Source organism: Meles meles, chromosome 1, assembly GCF_922984935.1.
Source record: "Meles meles chromosome 1, mMelMel3.1 paternal haplotype, whole genome shotgun sequence".
NCBI classification, from domain to species: Eukaryota; Metazoa; Chordata; class Mammalia; order Carnivora; family Mustelidae; genus Meles; species Meles meles.
In genome coordinates, this window is record NC_060066.1 from 99,194,272 (window position 1) to 99,215,651 (window position 21,380).

Below are 21,380 nucleotides of genomic sequence, written 5' to 3' on the forward strand. Positions count from 1 at the left end.
CACCTGACTAGCACTAAGGAATAAAGCATAGGTAATCGATAGCTCCCTGTGGAAAGGAATCCAATAGAGAAAAATATGAAGATGTCAGTCATTTCAGCTTCCTGGCTCTCCCTCAAGCAAAAGGCATGAAGAATATGAGGAGAAAGGGATCAAAGAAACGGATACACATTTCACTTTTTAATCTCATGCTGTCCTCAGAAACTTGTGAGATTAGGACATGTGTATTTATAAACTTCTCAGTCCTGAAAAATAATGTTCGCACTAAGAATTGCAACGCACTGGTCCAAGTGGTATGAAAGGTCGCCTGGGGCAAAGGGACGTAGCAGTACTGGACTCAATTGTGGAAAGCAGCGAAGATAGGTAACCCAGAGGCGGAAATTGCCTTTTTAGTAGGTGCAGAGTTCTCTTCTCAGGCGTTCGGCGCCGGACAGCAGGCCCCGCAAGGGGGCGCCACAACAGCGCGCCTGGGAGCCTCGCGGCTCGGGGCCTCTCAGAGCAGGGCGAGCCGGCTTCCCCCGAAGTCTGAGAGTCATGGAGCGTTTTCGAGAAAGAGTAGGAGTAGGGAAAAGGAAACGCTGAGATAAAAGGAGCTAAAACGGGAAGGGGGAATTATCACAGTTCTCATCACCATTGTAGGCAGTTACAGCCAAGTTCCAACCTCCTTTACCCAATCCCACGCCTCCTCTAGACACACACGCACGCACATGCACTCCCGCACGCTCCACGAGATCCCTGCTTCTCAGAGCGCTGGGCGCCGAACGCAGGAGACTTGACCCTTTCCCCAGCGATTAGGGCAAGCGGAGAAGTGCTAAAGGTCCTGGCCAGGCTGCTCACGGGTTTTGAGCAAAAGCGCAGGCAGTCGCTGCCGGAAACCGAAGTAGGAAGGTGCAGGGCGAGCGCGGAGCCGACGCCTAAGGGGGCCCCGGCATCCTCGGGACTCTTCTAGCTCCCATTCCCACCTCCGCCTCCGCCTCCCGGTATCCAGGGATAGAGCCGAGTGCTCCATCTAAAGCCCGAGTTGAGAACGCCCGGGGCAGGTGGAGAAAGGGGGAAGGGGCGGGTGGAGAAAGGGTGAAGGGGCGGAGGGCTCCCAGCACCACTGTCGCCCTCCTCCTCCCTTCCTGACCTCCCTGTCAAATTCGGGGGTCAACTCGGTGCCCTTTGGCATTAGGGAGAGCTCCGCTTGCGTTGTCATTCTCAGCAGTCCTCATACTTAGCGTGGTCCTGCATCATCCGGAGGGCTTGAATATACATTCAAACTGAGGGCGCAGCCCTAGTGCGTCCGATTCCCTATGTCTGAGCCGGAGCCCAAGAATCTGGATCTTTAGCAAGTTTTCGGGCTTGGGGGCAGGAGACTACAGCTCAGGGAGGCCTCCCGAGCGCCGCGGTCGCCTGCTCCCTCTGCACCGGCCGGAGCTAGAGCAGCCAGGACTGGGGCGCAGGGCGCGCGAAAGGGTGTGGGGAGGAGGGTTAAGCGGCAGCCCGGCAGGCCAGCAGCTGGCGGAGGCTCCTGCGGAAGCTGTCGTCCAGGAAGGCATAGAGAAAGGGGTTGAGGCAGCTGTTGGCGTAACTCAAGCTGGTGATGAAGTAGGAGAGCGCGATGACAAGAGGCGTCTGCGGGAGGTCAGTGGTGAGCGCCACCACGGTGCTCAGGTGGTAGGGCGTCCAGCAGAGGAGGCACACGGCCAGGATCGCCACCACCAAGAGAGTCACCCGTTTCTTAGCGCGATCCAGAGCCTTGGCTTGGCTGTCCAGCCGTATGGCTCGCAGTCGGCACAGCAGGATGCTGTAGAAAACGCAGATGGTGGACACGGGGATGGCGAAGCCGAGCACAAGCGTATAGAGGCGGCTCGCCCGCCACCAGAAGGCCTCTGGCTGCGGGAAGACCAGCACGCACTGGCGCCGGCCCTGCTCGTCGTCGAGCCGGGCGAAGACGGCGAAGGGCAGCACGACCAGCGTCACGAGTCCCCACACCGCCAGGCTCACTGCGCGCGCGGCGCTATACGTGCGGCCAGCCACCCGGCGTGACTCGGCGGTGGCCAGCACTACCAGGTAGCGGTCAGCGCTCATGACCGTGAGGAAGTAGAGGCTGGAGAACGTGTTGTACTGGTCGATGGCCACGATGAGCTTGCACATGAGCTCCCCAAAGGGCCACTGCTGTAGCAGGAAGTCAGCGATGTTGATGGGCAGCACGAGCGTGAAGAGCTCGTCGGCGATGGCCAGGTTGAGGATAAACAAGTTGGTGACGGTCTTCATGCGGGGTGCCCGCAGCAGCACGTACAGCACTGCCGAGTTGCCCGCCAGCCCCACCGCGCAGATCACCGCGTAGACGACGGGCACCGCCACCGCCAGTGGCGGCGGCAGTGGCTGCGGCAGCGGCGGGCTCGATGCGTTGGGACAGCCCAGCGCGAGGCCCAAGCACGACGTGTTGGCTGGCCCCAGCTCCGAAAATGATGCGTTGTGCATGTCGGCCAGGGCAGAGGGGCCGGCGACCCCGTTTCTTCCACCTATGCCCTGCAAGTCGCTGCAGTTCCCCTAGCCCGCGTCTGCGCGGACCTGCGCTCCAAGTCCTTCTGCCGCTTCCCGGTGGGGGCTCCGTTCCTGGCAATCCTTTTAGCCCACCGTTGCCGCGGACTCCCGGGCTGCGAAACGGAATTGAAAGCAAGGGTTATGATGATCGACGTGCGACTATACCGAGAGGTGCGGTTCCTAGGGGAGGGGAGGGGAGGGGTGGCGCGGCGCCCCAAATCTGCCCCCATGTGATGGTTCTACGCTACCTGTTGAAATTTATTCTAACCAATTGAATACATCGAACAAAGTCCTACAGAGTAAAGAGTCCTTACCCTTTACAGGAAAAATACAAACCCGTCTCTTCTTCTTTAAGACGCCCCTGGCCGACACGGGTTCCCTAGGTTCGGTGTTACCTCCTTAGTAGCAAGTTCAGTAGGAACTTCTATCTCATTCAGGAGCTCAGGGAAGAGGCTCCTTTTCTGGAGGGTCAGGAGAGGAGGCCGCCGGCTGTGCTGACCGCTGGGGCGGCAACCAGCCGAAAGTCCCCTTCGCTGCTTCTGCCCCAGGCGCCAGCTCGCATCTCCGCGGGTTCAGCCTGCGCTCCTGGAAGCTTAGGGATGGCGCAGCCGCAGCGGCTCTCCACTGACCCGACAGCCTCCAGCACCACCCCCACCCCAGCGGTGGCACAGAGAACCGCATTACTCATAAACCTTTTTTTTCCTTCCATATGAACGTCACTCCACTTGAATTAATAAAAAACTCTCCTGTTAAGAATTAAATTTAAGAGAAAGCAAGGATATTGATGGTGGTCTCTTCTAATAGAGCAGTGCAGCTGAGGCTCCCATTCTATTTTTTAAAACACCATACCCCAAATGAGCAAATGTAATTTTAAATTTTAAGTTACTTTTATACTACATAGCTAAACAGAAGTGAGCAGTGAATGTAATTTTAAAATGCAAATCACCCGTTTTCTAATACTCTGGTCTTCACAGGATTATTAAATCGTTATTAACAAATAATGGTGGACAATTTGAGACACTTTAGTCTTTCTAAATGAACATATGAATAATAACTATTAACAAAGATAAACTGCTTCTGAAAGCCTTTTAGTGTACTACGACTTAGTGCATATTTCGTAAAACGTTCAGGTTGTTCAACACACTACACTGATTCTCATACACGCCTTTCTGATTTTCCTGGTAAGAGAATTACCCGGCAGTGGTAGCAGTGTGGCCAAGCGAGGCAAAGCAGGGGCAGATATGGGGCAGATTTGGACTGCAATGTTCCTACCTCACAGAGCCAGAGTTCTTTGTCTACAAAAAGGGGAACTCACCTTTGAGGACAGAATGAAATTAACTCAATATTAGTTCTCTTCAGTTCCTATTTTCTTCCTCCACCTTCCCTTTGGGAGAGCAGCAAATTAAAACACAGGATTCTATCCTACTTCCCTCAAAAAATTTTCTTTCCCTCAAAAAATTTTCTTTCCCACAAAAGCAGGTGAAGTCCAGATAAAGTGCATTTTTGGTCCTTTATGAAGCCTTTTTAGGGGAGAGGTCCTAAGATATGAGGAGAGTGAAAGTGCCAGTGGAAGAAGCCTCTGGGGGCAGAAATACAAATGCTTTCCTTTACCCATTCATTGTGTTTTTCCTGGGATCTTCATAATTCAGTTCCTCTGCAGTTTCACGCTTTGTATGAAGAAAGTAACAGGAAAGTCAGGCTATGTCCATGAGGTAAAATATATAAGAAAACATCGTATAACATTAAACAAAACAAAAAAGAAAGCATATACATTATATATATATATATATATATATAGTGTATATAATACACACAGATATGTATATCTGTGGGTATGTATGTATATGTATGCATACATATATATTATATAGTTATATAGTTGCTTAGTTTTCAAATATTTGGAGATTTTCCAGTTTTTTAAATCATTGACTTCTAGCACTAAGCTAGAATTACACTGTGAGCAGAGTACATACTCAATATGATTTCAGTTCATGGGTAGCTGTTGAAACACTGCCCTGCAGTACATAGTTATTTTTCTAATTAGTTCATGTAAACTTGAAAATAATGTGTGTTCTGCATTTGTTGGGTGCCAAACTCTAGGTTATTTCAACGAGTCAAATTTACTATTATGTTCCTTACATCTTCTCTTTTATTGGCATTTTATTTGATTGCTTTTTGAGTTACTGAGAATACTGTTAAAAAATATCAGTCAATGATTACAGATTTCTCTGTGGCTTAACTTTGTTAATTTTTACTGCATAATTTGATGCTGTTTTATTAGGTGCACACAAATTTAAGATTGTTATATTTTTCTGTGGAATGAACTCTTTTCTCATTATAAAATATCCTTCTTTAACTGGGTTACTACTTGTTGTACATCGTTTCTTTTCTTTGGTACTAATAAAATTATTCCTCTTAATAGTATCATGGAATATCTTCTCTTGAATCTTTTTACTTTAAACATCTCTTTGTCCTTATGTCTAAAATATATCCCTTGTAAACATAATAAAGGTTTTTTGATCCAATCTGACAATATTTGTTTATGAATTGGAATATTTAGTTCATAATGTATTTAATGTAGTCATTGGTAATATTTGATATACCTACAATGTTATTTTTTGTTCTGTTTCTCCTCCATTGTTTTCATCATTTTTTCCCCTTTTGATGTTCTTCTGGATTAAAATTTATTATTTTGGGGCGCCTGCATGGCTCAGTGAGTTAAAGCTTCTGCCTTTGGCTCAGATCATGATCCCAGGGTCCTGGGATCAAGCCACACATCGGGCTGTCTCTTCTGTGGGGAGCCTGCTTCCTCCTCTCACTCTCTGCCTGCCTCTCTGCCTACTTGTGATCTCTGTCTGTCAAATAAATAAAATATTTTTTAAAAATTTATTATTTTATTATTCAGTTTCCCATACTTCATTAACTTATTAGTTCTACATACATTATTCAAATGGTTGAAATAAAAATTGGATATGAAATTCTAGATTTTCAGTTTTTTTATTTTAACAGTTTAAATGACAGTACATTTTCATTTTGCATCTATTATTTCTATTGGAAAATTGGTTTCCAGTCTTACTGTAGCTCTTTCAAAGGTATTTTTCCTTTTTTCTGTAACTGTTCTTAAATTATGTCTTTGATTTCATCTTTTGGCAGGCAAATAAGATGAGCTAGGAGTGATTTTCTTTCCATTCATGTAGGTTTGGATTTTTAGAGTGTCTAAATCTGTAACTTGATCTTTTTTTGTATTCAGTTTTGGAAAATTCTCAGCATTTTCTCTTGTGTTTACTTCTTTGTCCCCTCCTCTCTCTTCCCTCCTACTAGGACTCCAGTTACATGTGTGTTAGACCTTCATGCTCTTTTTTGCATTTCCTACCCTTCTCCCATGCTTTACTTCAACCTGGTCCCTTAAATCCTGGCTTTCTTCTTCTTCTTCTCCTTCTCCTCCTCCCCCTCCTCCTCCTCCTCCTTCTTCTTTTTTAAAGGTTTTATTTATTTATTTGACACAGAGACAGAGAGAGAGTTCACAAATAGGCAGAGAGGCAGGCAGAGGGGGATGGGGAAGCAGGCCTCCTGCTGAGCTGAGAGCCTGATGCCGGGCTCAATCCCAGGACCCTGAGATCATGACCTGAGCCAAAGGCAGAGGCTTTACTCACTGAGCCAATCAGGTGCCCCAAATCCTGGGGTTCTTGATTGGTCCCCAATGTCTTTAAACAGCTGTCAAGTTTTTTTCTCAATTTTTATGGTAGCTTATAACAGGAGGGTTTGTATGATATAGCTAATTCATCATAGCAGAAGTTAATATCTAAAGTTTTCTGTACAGCAAAATGCCAAATTAAAAAGCATATGTGTATGTGTATTTTCATACACATAATTATGTAAGTATCTATAATTATGAAAGCACGTACATCAAAATGTTAAAAATATTTTGGTAGGATATAAATATGGCAGTAATTTTTATTTTCTTTGCACTTTTCTGAATTTCCCAAACATTTTTATATACTTTTATATTAGTAAGAAATATATACTTTTATATTAGTAAGAAAAAAATATTTGTAAAAATCACTGGAGTAGTACTTTGCAGTCATAAATACTGACTATTGAGAAGAAATTAAGAATATATAAGGAAGGAATTTCTTCCAGCACTTGTGAAATTATTACAAACATACATACACACACAGTAAAGTTCACCCACAACATTGTCCCAAAAGAGATTTCCAATAACAATTTGTACTGCTTGAAGCAATTTTGCTTTTTAATAAGAAAATGTTAAATTCCAACTTCTTATTTTAAAACGTATGCAATTAAATATTTGAATCTTGAGTCCTAAGAATATTAATATCTAATATAATCAGTATGTCTTAGTTTAGTGTTACTAAAACTTTCAAAATTGTTTTTCCTCAGCTCAGAAAAAAAGTGTATTCAAGACAGAAATGAAAAGGTAGAAACATCAAGCTTATAGGACTTGTCATGGTGAAAGATTGAATATTTTGTCCCTAAAATCAGCAATAAGACAAGGAAGTCTTCTCTCCACACTTCTATTCAACCTTATATGGCAGGTTCTAGCCAGTATAATGAGGAAAGAAAAATAAAAAGCATTCAGATCGGGGACAAAGAAGTAAAGCTGTCATTGTATGAAGATACCATATATATATGTATATATATATGTATATAGGTATATATATATGTGTATATATATACATATATATACACAGAATACAATCACTTCACATTGCCTAGCTACACCCATGTACCCTGTCTGCAATGTCTGCAATCTATATATTATGTATATACATATATATATATATATATATAATGGATAAGGATTTTTTTATTTTGCAGAGGGTAGTATACAAAGGTTTCTGTTAAATATATCATTTTAATACAAACATCAGGAGGGCGGGGTTTTTTATTTTATTTTATTTTATTTTTCATTATGTTGAGTTATCCAACATATAGTACATCCTAAGTTTTTGTTGTAGTGTTCAATGATTCATTAGTTGTATATAATACCCATTGCTCATCTCAGCATGTGCCCTCTTTTAATCATTTACAGTAATATCAAACAGTACTTAGAGATTCATCTTACAAAAGATGTGAATTATACACTGAAAATTACAACACATTGCTTAAAGAAATTAAAAAATACTTTAAAATTGGAGAGATATTCTATGTTCATAGGTCAAAAGACCAGTATTGTTAAGATGTCAGTCCTCCCTAAATTGGTCTATTTAGTGCTATTGAGGCTATTGAGTGCTATTCAATAATAAAAAGGAATAAGGTAAAGATGCATACACTGCAACATGGAAATTAAAAAATGAGTATGCTAAGTGACAGATTCCAGACAAAACAAAAATAAAAACAAAACTCCATATGATTGTATTTATTAAGAGTCTAGAAAATTGGGGTGCCTGGGTGGCTCAATGGGTTAAAGCCTCTGCCTTCAGCTCGATCATGATCCCAGGGTCCAGGGGTTGAGCCTCGCCTCTGCCTTTGGCTTGGGTCATGATCTGAGGGTCCTGAGATTGAGCCCCACATTGGGCTCTCTGCTCAGCAGGGAGCCTGCTTCCTCCTCCCCCCGCCTGCCTCTCTGCCTACTTGTGATCTCTGTCTGTCAAATAAATAAATAAAATCTTTAAAAAAAAAGACTCTAGAAAATTCAAGCACTCTACTGTGACAGAAATCAGATGAGTTTTTGCTTGAGGAAAGGGATGGAAAGTACAGGGCAGGGAGGGACAGGAGAACAGGATTACAAAGGAATGCAGGGAAATTTATTGTGTGAGAATTATGATATCTTGATAAAATAATTAGAATATAACATATGGGGGAGCACGTTGGTGGCTCAGTCAGTTAAGCATCTGCCTTTGTCTCAGGTCATGATCTCAGGGTCCTGTAATCGAGCCCAGTATTGGGATCCCTGCATAATGAGGAGTCTGTTTCTCCCTCTCCCCCGCCCCTTCTCTCTCTCTCTGCCTTTCTCTTTCTCTTGTGCATGCACTCTCTCTTATTTAAATAAAATATTTTTTAAAGAAAGAAAATAACATGGGAAGACAGGAGATGGGACTTGGCCATCTAGGGCAAGAAGTTGAAACTCAGACCCCTACAGAGGGCTCTCGAAAACTCCACCTAACAATTCAAAAGACAGAAAGAAAACTGTTTCTAGCTTAGTTGAAGGAAACAAAAACCTACCCCAAACTGTATAATCCAACCCTTATTTCAAATGGATCTGGAGTCCAGATTTGCCCCAAACATTTCCAAGAATCTGTATGCCTTGAAATAAGTATAAATTCTCCTCTCCATCCAAAACAGTGGCCATAATTCTGAAGTTGATGTATGTTTTTTTGTCCATGTTTTTCTTTTTTGCACCAAAATACATGTTATACTGTTTTGAGTATCATAAACATTTATATAAATTCTGTCATTTAAGTATATTTCTGCACTATGCTTTTATCCAGCTTTTCCTATTTGACATGTTATTATTTAGCTATAGTTTTAATCCTTTATAGTATTTTCTTACATGCAAATGCAATAGCTTGTCTTAAAAATGCATTTTATCTCTACCCCTGACCCTCCTTTATTCCTTTCATCTTTTCCATTCCTATTTTCATTACTTTCACTTCTAATATTTTTTAAAGATTTTATTTATTTGATACAGAGAGAGATCACAAGTAGGCAGAGAGGCAGGGCTCAATCCCAGGACCCTGAGATCATGACCTGAGCCAAAGGCAGAAGCTTAACCCACTGAACCACTCAGGCACCCTCACTTCTAATATTTTTATGGGTACTTTATTTTTTCTTAAGAATTATGCTGGACTATTTTCCAAGGTTCAGCTTTTTGTTTTATTCATCCTATTCTTTATTGGGATATAAATGACATATAGCATTGTATTAATTTGAGGTGTACAACATAATGATTTAATACATGTATATAATACAAAATGATTATCACAATAGACTTAGTTAATATTCATCTCACTTCATATAGTTACAAATTTTTTTCTTGTATCAAGAAGTTTTAAGATTTACTCTCTGGACAACTTTCAAATATGTAACATTATTAATAACTATAGTAACCATCCTGTATGTTACTTTATATCCTAGGACTTATTTATCTTATAACTAAAATTTTGTAGCTTTTTACCACCTTCACCTATTTTGCTCATGCGTCACCCCTCCACCCCGCCGTCTCTGGCAACTACCAATCTGTTCTCTGTATGTATGGGTTCAGTTGTCTTTTTAACCTTTATATGTAAACTTTATATTTGTTAAAACATATGAGATCATACAGTATTTGTCTTTTTCTTTCTGATCTGTTTCACTAGGCATAATGCTCCTAAGGTCCTTCCTTGTTGTTGCAAATGGCAGAATTTTCTTTTCTTGGCCAAATAATACTCCATTATATATACGGATTTTTTTCCATAATCATTCACCAGTTCACATTTTACAATTATAACTTACAGCAGTGCATAAGAGTTCCCTTTTCCACATATTGCTGCCAATACTTATCCCTGTTGTTGTTGTTGTTGTTGTTTTTACAAGCATTTTTTTTTTTAAGATTTTATTCATTTGAGAGAGAGAGAGCATGAGTGGAGGTTGGGGGGTAGGTGATGAACAGAGGGAGAGGGAGAGGTAGGGTACTGACATGGTGCTTGATCCCAGGATCACCAGAGTCAAAGGTAGACACTTAACCATCTGAGCCATTGAGGCACCCCAATGACAAGCATTCTAACAGGTGTGAGGTGATACATTATTATATCAATCAACCTCCATCTTACAAGTTCTCATATGTACTATTAGCATCAGTCAGATATTAATATTTTGTCATTTCCATGATTTCTTTTATCCAAAAATTATTTGGGAATTTTTATAAAATTTAAAATTTAAGATCATCTGAGTTTTGGCTGGCAATAATTGGTTGTTCAAAGCAATTCTAGCAACAGTGCATTCAGTGACAATAGAGTATAGATAAGTAAAATTAATGACAGAAATAAAATTATTGACAGAAATATAAAGAATGGGAGTTAGGAATTAAGAATATTCTGTTATAAGGAATCTATACTACCCATAAGTGGGTATAGTGAAATTTGAAAGTAGACTTAATTGTAAACAACAAATAAGGCAACTACCTAAAAAATTTTTTAAAGAACCATAATATGCTAAAAGAGAAGAGAAAATGAAATAATATAAAATGTACAATTAAAATCAGAAGTGCCATTGGGCGCCTGGGTGGCTCAGTGGGTTAAGGCCTCTGCCTTCGGCTCAGGTCATGATCCCAGAGTCCTGGGATCGAGCCCTGCATCGGGCTCTCTGCTCAGTGGAGAGCCTGCTTCCTCCTCTCTCTCTGCCCGCTTCTCTGCTTACCTGTGATCTTTGTCAAATAAATAAATAAATAAATCTTAAAAAAAAATCAGAAGTGACAGAAATAGAGTGAAACACTAAATAAGAAATAAATTTTTAAAAAAGGCGATAAATAGAAAACAGCTACAAATATGGTAGCTATTCCTCCACTTATACCAATAATTACCATAAATGCAAATGGTCTAAATATATCAATGAAAAAACCAGAAACTGTCATAATGGATAAACAAACAAGACCCAATTATATGTGATCTATAAGAAATTCATTTTAAATATAAAGGCACAGATAGATTAAAAATAAAGGAATAGAGAATGACATTAACATCACGGTGACAAAAAATTTCCCTCATTTTTTGTTTCCCTCATTTGACATAAAAAATTGTCATCCATCCACAAACAGAAGTGTCTCTGTGGGATCAGTGGGACCAAGCACCATGCACCAAGGGACCTGGGAGGAGTCTTGCCTACTGGTGCATTAATTAATAAGCAAGTGGAGGGAAGCACTAGCTATGGAACTACAAGAAACTGTGAACTCGTTCTGCCCCTCTTGGCCACCATCTAGGAGGGTTTGCACAACACTGACTTGCGTGGTGGACTTAGGACAAGAGAATTTTTGTGGAAGTCAACAGTACAGGTTTCCAGAGGAGAAGTCTAATACTCTGTTGGAGCAAATTTTGGAGTTACTGGAATGGGTAAGAGGAACAGCTTGTCTTGGCTGGCATCACTCCTCACTTAAGGGAGTATAGCTTACAGCTAAACTGGATGACCTGTGATTTCTCTCACAGGGGAAAGGGAGAGACAATGAATGAACATCTAGTTTCCTGAACTGTCTGGGATAATGCTTAGGAGACTAATTTCTCTTTTACAGCATCCAGAGCATGAAAAAGGAAGATCTGTGATGGGGGAAGGAGAAGATAGGAAGAGCAGCATGGCATGTAGAATTCTCAGAGGACATTAAAGGGGTATAGTTTCTGATGATGACATTGTAGATTCAGTGAGAAAGCCTCACAAGACACAGGGAAAATCACACCTGCAGATCCCCCTCAACTACCCTGCAAGCACCTCCAGCTCACTGCATGCCAAACACACACTTCCTTCTACTCTTTGGCTGACCACCTGTGCAAACCCCTTAACGTGCAAGGAGAGCCAACTGTGGTAGGCAAGGAGCACATGCAGAAAGCTTGCCAAGGTCAGTGGGCAAAGAAGGAACTGCACAGCGCCACCTTCAGGAAGACATAACAGAAGTTAACATCCAGTATGGCATTTTGTAGTATCCAGAGAAGATGTACAACATTAATAATTCTTCCACAGAAGGATAAGGAAATGAAGAGCAGGTGTATCAATACAAAGTCAGAGAATTCCTCAGAATCCATAGCAGAATTGATGATAGGCATTTCTATCCTGAAGGCAGTTAGTAAAAGTTGGAGGAGATAATTGGTAATTTGAATACAATAATGCAAAACTCCAAAGAACATGAAAAGTCAAAGAAACATGATATCACAGAAAAGAAACATCAAAATCATCCAATAACTGAATGCAAACATGAAACTCTGTGACTTACTCCATAGAGAATTCAAAATACTATTTGAAGGAAACTCGGTAACCAACAAGAAAACACAGACAAAAAAACTGAACAAAATCAGGTAAATAAGACACAATCAAAATTTAACAAAAAAATTAATATTTAACAGAAATAGAAACCACAAAAAGGAACCAACAGAAATCCTAGAGCTAAAGAGGTCATTGAATGAAATGAAAAATACAACAAAGATAAAAAGCAGCAGAGTAGATAAAAAAAAAGGAAAGAATTACAGAGATAGAGTGTAGAGACTTTGAAATAATCCAATCTGAGAAGAAAAGGGGAAAAAGAGGTTAAGAAGAGTGAAGAAAGTTTACATGATCTATAGGACATCCTCAGGAAAACCACTATCCAAATCATTGGAGTTCTAGAAGGGGGCAGAAACCTTAGAGAAATAATGACTTGGGGAGAGATTTGGAAATCCCAGTCCATGAACCTAGATCATCCATTATTTTAATTTAAAATTATCTCTGCCAAGATACATTATAATAAAAATGTCAAAACTCAGATTTTAAACAAGGAGATAAAAGATCTCTGTGGTGAAAACTACAAGATATTGATGAAAGAAACTAAAGAAGACACAAATAAATGGAAAGATATCCTATGTTTATCAATGGATATAATTAAAAATTAATATGGTTAAAATGATCATACTACCCAAAAATCATCCATAGGTTTGATGCAACCCCTATCAAGATTCCAATACCATATTTTACAGTAGGAAAAGCAATATTAAAAATTTACAGGGAACCAAAAAATTCTCAAATATTCAAAGAAATCCTGAGAAAGAAAAACACAGCAAGAGGCAACATACTTCCTGATTTATAAGCTATATTACAAAGCTCTAATAATCAATACAGTATGTCACTGGAATAAAAAGTAGACACAAAGGCCAATAGAATAGACTTGAGAGCCTAGAAATAAAGTGACATATATATAGCCAAATAATACTACCTAAGCCAAAGTTACTCAATGGAGAAAATATATTCTTTTCAATAAATGGTCCTGGGGAAATTGGGTATCCACAAGTTAGAAAATGAAGCCACACTCCTATCTTACATCACTCACAAAAACCAACTCAAAATAGATTAAAGACTTAAATGTAAGACCTGAGACCATAAAATATCTGGAATAAAATATAAGATAAAATTTCTGGACATAGATTTTTGCAATGAGTAAAGGAGTTTTGGTATATGACACCTAAAGCACAAACCATAAAATCAAGAATAAACAAGTGGGAGTATATCAAACTAAAAAACCTTCACACAGCAAAAGATACAAACAACAAAATAAAATGAGAAACTGTAGAATAGGAGAAAATATTTGAAAATTGTGTATCTGATAAGGGATTACTATTCAAAATACATAAAGAACTGATACAACTCAAAAGAAAAAAAATTCACACAGCTAATCCAATTAAAAATGAACAAAGGATATGAGGAGACATTTTTCCAAAGAGGATATTCAAATGGCCAACAGGTACGTGAAAAAGTGCTCAGTATTATACCATTAAGAAAATGCAAATCAAAACTACACTGAGATATCATCTTATACATGTTAGAATGGCTGTCATCAGAAAGATGAAATAACAAATGCTGATAAGGATATAGAGAAGAAGGAACATTTGAGCACTCTTGGTGGAATTGTAAATTAGCACAGTCACTGTATAGAGTGACATGGAAAATAATATGGAGATTCCTTGAAAATTAAAAATAAGCTACCATATGATTCAACAGTCCCATGTCTGGATACATAGCCAAAGGAAATAAAATCAATATATCCAGGATACAACTGCACCCCCACGTTCATTGCAGCATTATTTACAATAGCCAAGACATGGAAACAAACCAAAGGCCCATCAATGATAAATTGATAAAGAAGATGTGGGATAGATGATAGATAGATAGATAGATGATAGATAAACAGAAAGAAAGATTAAAATGTGGTGCACACACAATGTGGCACAAATGTATAAAGAAGATGTGAAAGATATGTGTGTACATATACACACATAATGTGATATATACATTTATGTATATACTCACCCAACAGAATACTAATCAGCCATGAAAAAAGAAAGAAATCTTGCCATTTGTGACAAAGTGGATAGATCTTGAGGGCACTACCTGAAATAAGTGAGACAGACAAATTCAAATAATGCATGTTATAACTTACATGCAGAATCTGAAAAATCCAAAATCTTGCAAACAGTGAAATAGTGGTTACCAGGAGCTGTGGTATGGGGGAAATGGGAAGGTATTAGTTAAAAAGCACAAACTTCCAGTTAGAATATGTTGAAATAAGTTCTGGGGATATAACAATACTGTACTATACTTGAAAGTTGCTGAGAGTAAATCTTACGTGTTCTCACCACTAAAAAATAGGGCAATTTTGTTACATTTGGTGATATTAGCTAAAACTGTATTGGTGATCATATTGCAGTATACAAGTATATCAAATTCACATTGTACACATTTAAATTATAAAATGTGTATGTCAATTATACTTCAATAAAGCAGGAAAAAATTAAAAACCATGGCTACAAGAAGTGTTTTGGAAATACATAGGGGTGATGGTTGCACTACATTGTGAATATAATGAATAAAAAAGAAAAAAAAAAGAAATTAATCTAGACACGGACAGGTATTATACCCTTCAAAAAATTCACTCAAAGGGATCATAGACCTGAATGTAAAATGTAAAACCATGAAAATCTAGATGATCTTAGAAATTTGGTTTTTTCTCTTCCTTTCTTTCTTTCTTCCTGTCTTTCTTTCTTTCTTTCTTTTTGCGTGTGGGTGTCCTTTCTCAATTGAATTGTCTTTGCTCCTTTGTCAAAGATCATCTGACTACATTTATATAGGTCTATTTCTGGGCTCTTTATTCTGTTCTGTTGATGTACCCATTTGTTCTTCTGCCAATACCACACTATCTTGATTACTGTAGCTTCATAGTGAATCTTAAAGTCAGGAAATGTCAATCCTCTGACTATGCTCTTCTATATTTGTCAGTTATTTTGGGTCTTTGGCTTTCTATATGAACTTTAGAATCACTTTGTTGATATTTACAAAATAACTTGCTGGGATTTTACTCTTAGGATCAAAATGAATCTATAGATTAAGTTGGGAAGATCTGACATCTTAATAATATTGAGTCTTCTTATCCATGACCATGGACTATCTCTCCATTTTTTTAGATCTTCTTTGGTTTATTTAATCAGAATTGTATAGTTTTCCTCATATAGATCATATATATACTATATTAGATATCTGCCTAATTTTTTATTTCACATTATTTCATTTTTTATGCTAATATAAATGCTGCTATGTTTTTAATTTCAACTTCTATTGTTTAATTTCTATTAAATTTTTCATACTAACCTGAATACAATCTTACTATAATCACTTTACTGTTGATTATTTGGGATTTTATACATAGGCCATCATGTCACCTGTGAAACAAGACAATTTTAATTCTTCCTTACCAATCTATATATATATTTTTTATTTGCCTTTCTTGTATTATTGCATTACCTGGGATTTTTAGTATGATATTAAATCAAGAGTGATGAGAGAAGACATTCTTGCTTTGTTTCCAATCTTAAATGGAAAGCATGTAGTTTATCATTAACTATGACGTTAACTGGAGTTTTTTTTGTCAATGTTCTTTATCAAGTTGATGAAGTTACACCCTATTCCTGCTGCGAGTTTATCATGAATGGGTGTTAGATTTTGTCAAATGCTTTTTTTTTTTTCCCCTTTTTATTTATTTATTTTTTTTTTCAGCGTAACAGTATTCATTCTTTTTGCACAACACCCAGTGCTCCATGCAAAACGTGCCCTCCCCATCACCCACCACCTGTTCCCCCAACCTCCCACCCCTGACCCTTCAAAACCCTCAGGTTGTTTTTCAGAGTCCATAGTCTCTTATGGTTCGCCTCCCCTCCTGGGGGGAGGTGGGATTGGGAGAGGGGGAGCGGGCTATGTCAAATGCTTTTGCTCCATATATACAATCAGGTGATTTTTTCCTCTTCAGTCTGTTGATGTGATACATTACACAAGAACAAGAAAGAAAAAACTTGATAAGTTGGACTTGATTAAAATGGAAAACTTCTTCTCTGGAAAGGACAGTGTTAAGAAAATGAAAATGAAAGCCACAGACTGAATATTTGCCACACAATATTTGCAAAGCACTTACTTGTAAAGGCGTTGTATCCAAAATATACAAAGAACTCTTAAAACTAAAGAATAAGAAAACAAACCACTAAAAAAAAAAAAGGACAAAATATCTAAACAGAAATCTCACTGAAAAAGACACACAGATGACAAATAAGCATATAGAAAGATGTTCAACACTGTAAGTTAACAGGGAGCTACAGGTTAAAATAATCTGTGATGTGGGGGGAGGAAGCAATATGGCAGAGGAGTAGGAGACCTAAATATCATCAGGTCACAGGAGTTCAGCTAGAGAGTTATCAAACCATTCTGAAAACCTTACAAACTCAACAGGAGATCAAAGAGAAGAACAGCAATTCATAGGTTTTTCTTTCTTTAACATTTTGGGATACAGTTTCTTCTAATAGATCAAAATATACCCTAAATCTAGCATATAGCTTTGTTCTAGTCTCCATTCTGATCACATTCTTTTGTCTTTTTATTTTATTTTTTTTTTAGTCCTTTATTCCCTTCCTGCCCGATTTTCAGTCTCTTCTGATTTGGTTAGTGAATATTTGGTGGGGGGGGGGGGGGTCTTGCTACCCTTTTAGTATTTTGTTCTCTCACTTATCTATTCTTATCTGGATAAAATGACAAGGTGGAAAATACAACTCAAAAAAAAAAAAAAAAAGAACAAGAGGCAGTACTGATGGCCAGGGACTTAGTCAATATGAACATTAGTAAGATGTTAGAACTAGAGTTCAGGATGATGATTATCAAGGTACTAGTTGGGCTCAATAAAAGCATGGAAGATACTGAAGAATCCCTTTCTGGATAAATAAAATCCCTTTCTAGAGAAATAAAAGAAATAAAATCTAACCAAATTGAAATTTCAAAAAAGCCATTAATGAGTTGCAGTAAAAAAAAAAAAAGGAGGTTCTTACTGCTATGACAAATGAGGCAGAAGAGAAAATTAGTGATATAGAAGGCCAAATGTTGGAGAATAAAGAAGTTGAGAACAAGAGAGATGACCAACTACTGGACCACAAGGGGAGAATTTGAGAGATAAGCGATACCATAAGAAAAAACAATATTAGAATAGTTGGGATCCCAGAAGAAGAAGAAGAAAGATAGAGAGGGTCAGAAGGTATATTGAAGCAAATTATAGCAGAGAATTTCCCTAATTTGGGGAAGGGAACAAGTATCAAAGTCCAGGAGGCACAGAGAACTCCCTTCAAAATCAATAAAACTAAGTCAAAACCCCATCATCTAATTGTAGAATTTACAAGTCTCAGTGACAAAGAGAAAATCCTGAAAGCAGTTTGAGACAAAAGGTCTGTAATATATGATGGAAGAAATATTAGAGTGGTAGCAGGAATATCCAAGGAGACCTGGCAGGCCAGAAAGGACTGGTATGATATATTCATCACACTAAATGAGAAAAATATGCAGCCAAGAATACTATATCCATGTAAGCTCTCATTTAAAATAGAAGGAGAGATAAAAAGCTTCTAGGACAAACAAGAATTAAAAGAATTTGCAAATACCAAACCAGCCCTACAGAAAATATTGAAAGGGGTCCTGTAAGAAAAGAGAGAGCATAAAAGTAACATAGAGCAGAAAGGAACAGAGACAATATAGAGTAACAGTCACCTTACTGGCAATACAATGGCACTAAATTCATATCTTTCAATAGTTACCCTGAATATAAATGGGTCAATGCCCCAATGAAAAGACAGAGGGTATCAGATTGGGTAAAAAAGTAAGACCCATGGAAATGCTGCCTGCAAGAAACTCATTTTAGACCCAAAGACACCTCCAGATTTAAAGGAAGGGGTGGAAAACAATGTACCATGCTAATGGACATCAAAAGAAATCTGGGGTGGCAATCCTTATATCAGATAAATTAGATTTTTAAGCCAAAAACTATAATAACAGATGAGAAAGGACACTGAATCATATTAACAGGTCTGTCCAACAAGAATGTCTAACAATTTCAAATATCTATGCCCCTAACATGGAAGCAATCAACTATATAAACCAATTAATAACAAAATCAAAGAAATACAGTGACAATAATAGTAGGGAAATTTAACACCCCCCTCACTGAAATGGACAGGTCATCTAAGGTAAGATCAACAAGGAAATAAAGCTTTAAATGACACACTGGACCAGATGGACATCACAACTATATTCAGAACATTCCATCACAAAGCATCAGATTACATTGTCTTCTCTAATGGTCTTGGAACATTCTCCAGAATAGATCACATCCTGGGTCACAAATCAGGTCTCAACTGCTACCAAAATATTGGAATCATTCTCTGAATATTTTTAGACCACAATGCTCTGAAGCTAGAACTCAATCACAAAAGGAAAGTCAGAAAGAACCCAATTACATGGAGTCTAAAGAGCATCCTACTAAAGAATGAATAGGGCAACCAGGAAATTAAAGATTTTTTTTAAGTCATAGAAACAACTGAAAATGAAAACACAACTGTTCAAAATCTTTGGGACACAGCAAAGGTGGTCCTGAGAGGAAAGTATGTAGCAATACAAAACTTTCTCAGGAAACAAGAAAGATCTCAAGTACACAGCCTAACCCTACACTGACAGGAGCTGGAGAAAGAACAGCAAAAAAAGCCTAAACCCATCAGGAGAAGAAAAATAATAAAGATCAGAGCAGAAATCAATGAAATAGAAACCAAAAGAACAGTAGAACAGATCAAAGAAACTAGGAGCCGGTTCTTTGAAAGAATTAGTAAGATTGATGAACCCCTGGCCAGACTTCACAAAAAAAAAAAAAAAAAAAAGAGAGAGAGAGAGAGAGAAAGGACCCAAATAAATAAAATAATGAACAAAAGAGGAGAGATCACAACCAACACCAAAGAAATACAATTATAAGAACATACTATGAGCAATTAAACAACAGCAAATCCGACAATCTGGAAGAAATGGATGCATTCCTAGAGACATGTAAACTACCAAAACTGAACCAGGAAGAAATAGAAAACCTGAACAGGCCCATAACCAGTAAGGAGATTGAAACAGTCATCAAAAATCTCCCAACAAACAAGAGCCCAGAGCCAGAGGGCTTCCCAGGGAAATTCTACCAAACATTTAAAGTAGAATTAATACCTATTCTCTTGAAACTGTTCCAAAAAATAGAAATGGAAGGAAAACTTCCAAACTCATTTTATGAGGCCAGCATCACCTTGATCCCAAACCAGACAAGGATCCCATCAAAAAAGAGAATTACAGACCAATGTCCTTGATGAACACAGATGCAAAAATTCTCACCAAAATATTAGCCAATAGGATTCAACAGTACATTAAAAGGATTATTCACCACGACCAAGTGGGATTTATTCCACGGCTGCAAGGTTGGTTCAACATCCACAAATCAGTCAATGTGATACAATACATTAATAAAAGAAAGAACAAGAACCATATGATACTCTCAATAAATGCTGAAAAAACATTTGACAAAGTACAGCATCCTTTATTGATCAAAACTCATCACAGTATAGGGATATCATCAAAGCCATCTATGAAAAACCCACAGCAAATATCATTCACAATGGGGCAAAACTGAGACCATTTCCCCTAAGGCCAGGAACACAGCAGAGATGTCCACTATCACCACTGCTATTCAATATAGTACTAGAAGTCCTACCCTCAGCAATCAGGCAACAAAAAGAAATAAAAGGCATCTGAATCAGCAAAGAAGAAGGTAAACTCTCACTCTTGACAGATCATATGATACTTAATGTGGAAATTCCAAAAGACTCCATTCCAAAAGTACCAGAACTCATACAGGAATTCAATAAAGTCTCAGGATATAAAAATCAATGCACAGAAATCTGTTGTATTTCTATACACCAACAGCAAGACAGAAGAAAGAACTTAAGGAGTCAATCCCACTTACAGTTGCACTAAAAACCATAAAACACCTGGGAATAAACCTAACCAAAGAGGTAAAGAACCTGTACTCAGAAAACTATAAAGTACCCATGAAAGAAATTGAGGAAGACACAAAGAAATGGAAATTCATTCCATGCATATGGATTGGAAGAACAAACATTGTGAAAATGTTGCCACCTAAAGCAATCTACCCACTTAATGCAATTCTTATCAAAATAATATCATCTTTTTTCAAGGAAATGAAATAAATAATCCTAAAATTTATATGGAACCAGAAAAGACTCCAAATAGCCAGAGGAATGTTGAAAAAGAAAAAGTTGATGGCATCACAATTATGGATTTCAAGCTCTATTACAAAGCTGTCTTTATCAAGACAGTATGGTATTGGCACAGAAACAGACATATCAACAGACAGACAGATCAATAGAACAGAATAGAGGGCCCAGAAAGAGTCCCTCAACTCTATGATCAACTAATCCTCAGCAAAGCAGGAAAGAATGTCCAACGGAAAAAAGACAGTCTTTTCATCAAATGGTGTTGGGAAAATTGGACAGCTACATGTAGAAGAATGAAACTGGACCATTTCCTTACACCACACCCAAAAATAGACTCAAAATGGATGAAACACCTCAATGTGAGACAGGAGTCAAAATCCTTCAGGAGAACACAGGCAGCAAATTCTTCAACCTCAGCCCCAGCAATTACTTCCTAGAAACATTGCCAAAGGCAATAGAAACAAGGGCAAAAATGAACTATTTGGACTTCATCAAGATCAAAAGCTTTTGCACAACAAAGGAAACAGTCAACAAAACCAAAAGACAATCAATAGAATGGGAGAA

At 38.4% G+C, this 21,380-nt stretch overlaps 1 protein-coding gene across 1 annotated transcript; it reads right to left on the bottom strand.

Moving 5' to 3' along the window:
- Positions 1-1,470: 1,470 nt before the first annotated feature.
- On the bottom strand, positions 1,471-2,976 carry NPBWR1 (neuropeptides B and W receptor 1). The gene is made up of 2 exons (XM_046028299.1): positions 2,866-2,976; positions 1,471-2,642 (listed from the first exon to the last, which is right to left on the bottom strand). The coding sequence occupies exon 2, from the start codon at positions 2,464-2,466 to the stop codon at positions 1,471-1,473; it is 996 nt and encodes a 331-aa protein (XP_045884255.1). The 5' UTR covers positions 2,467-2,642; positions 2,866-2,976.
- Between the last annotated feature and the right edge of the window lie 18,404 nt (positions 2,977-21,380).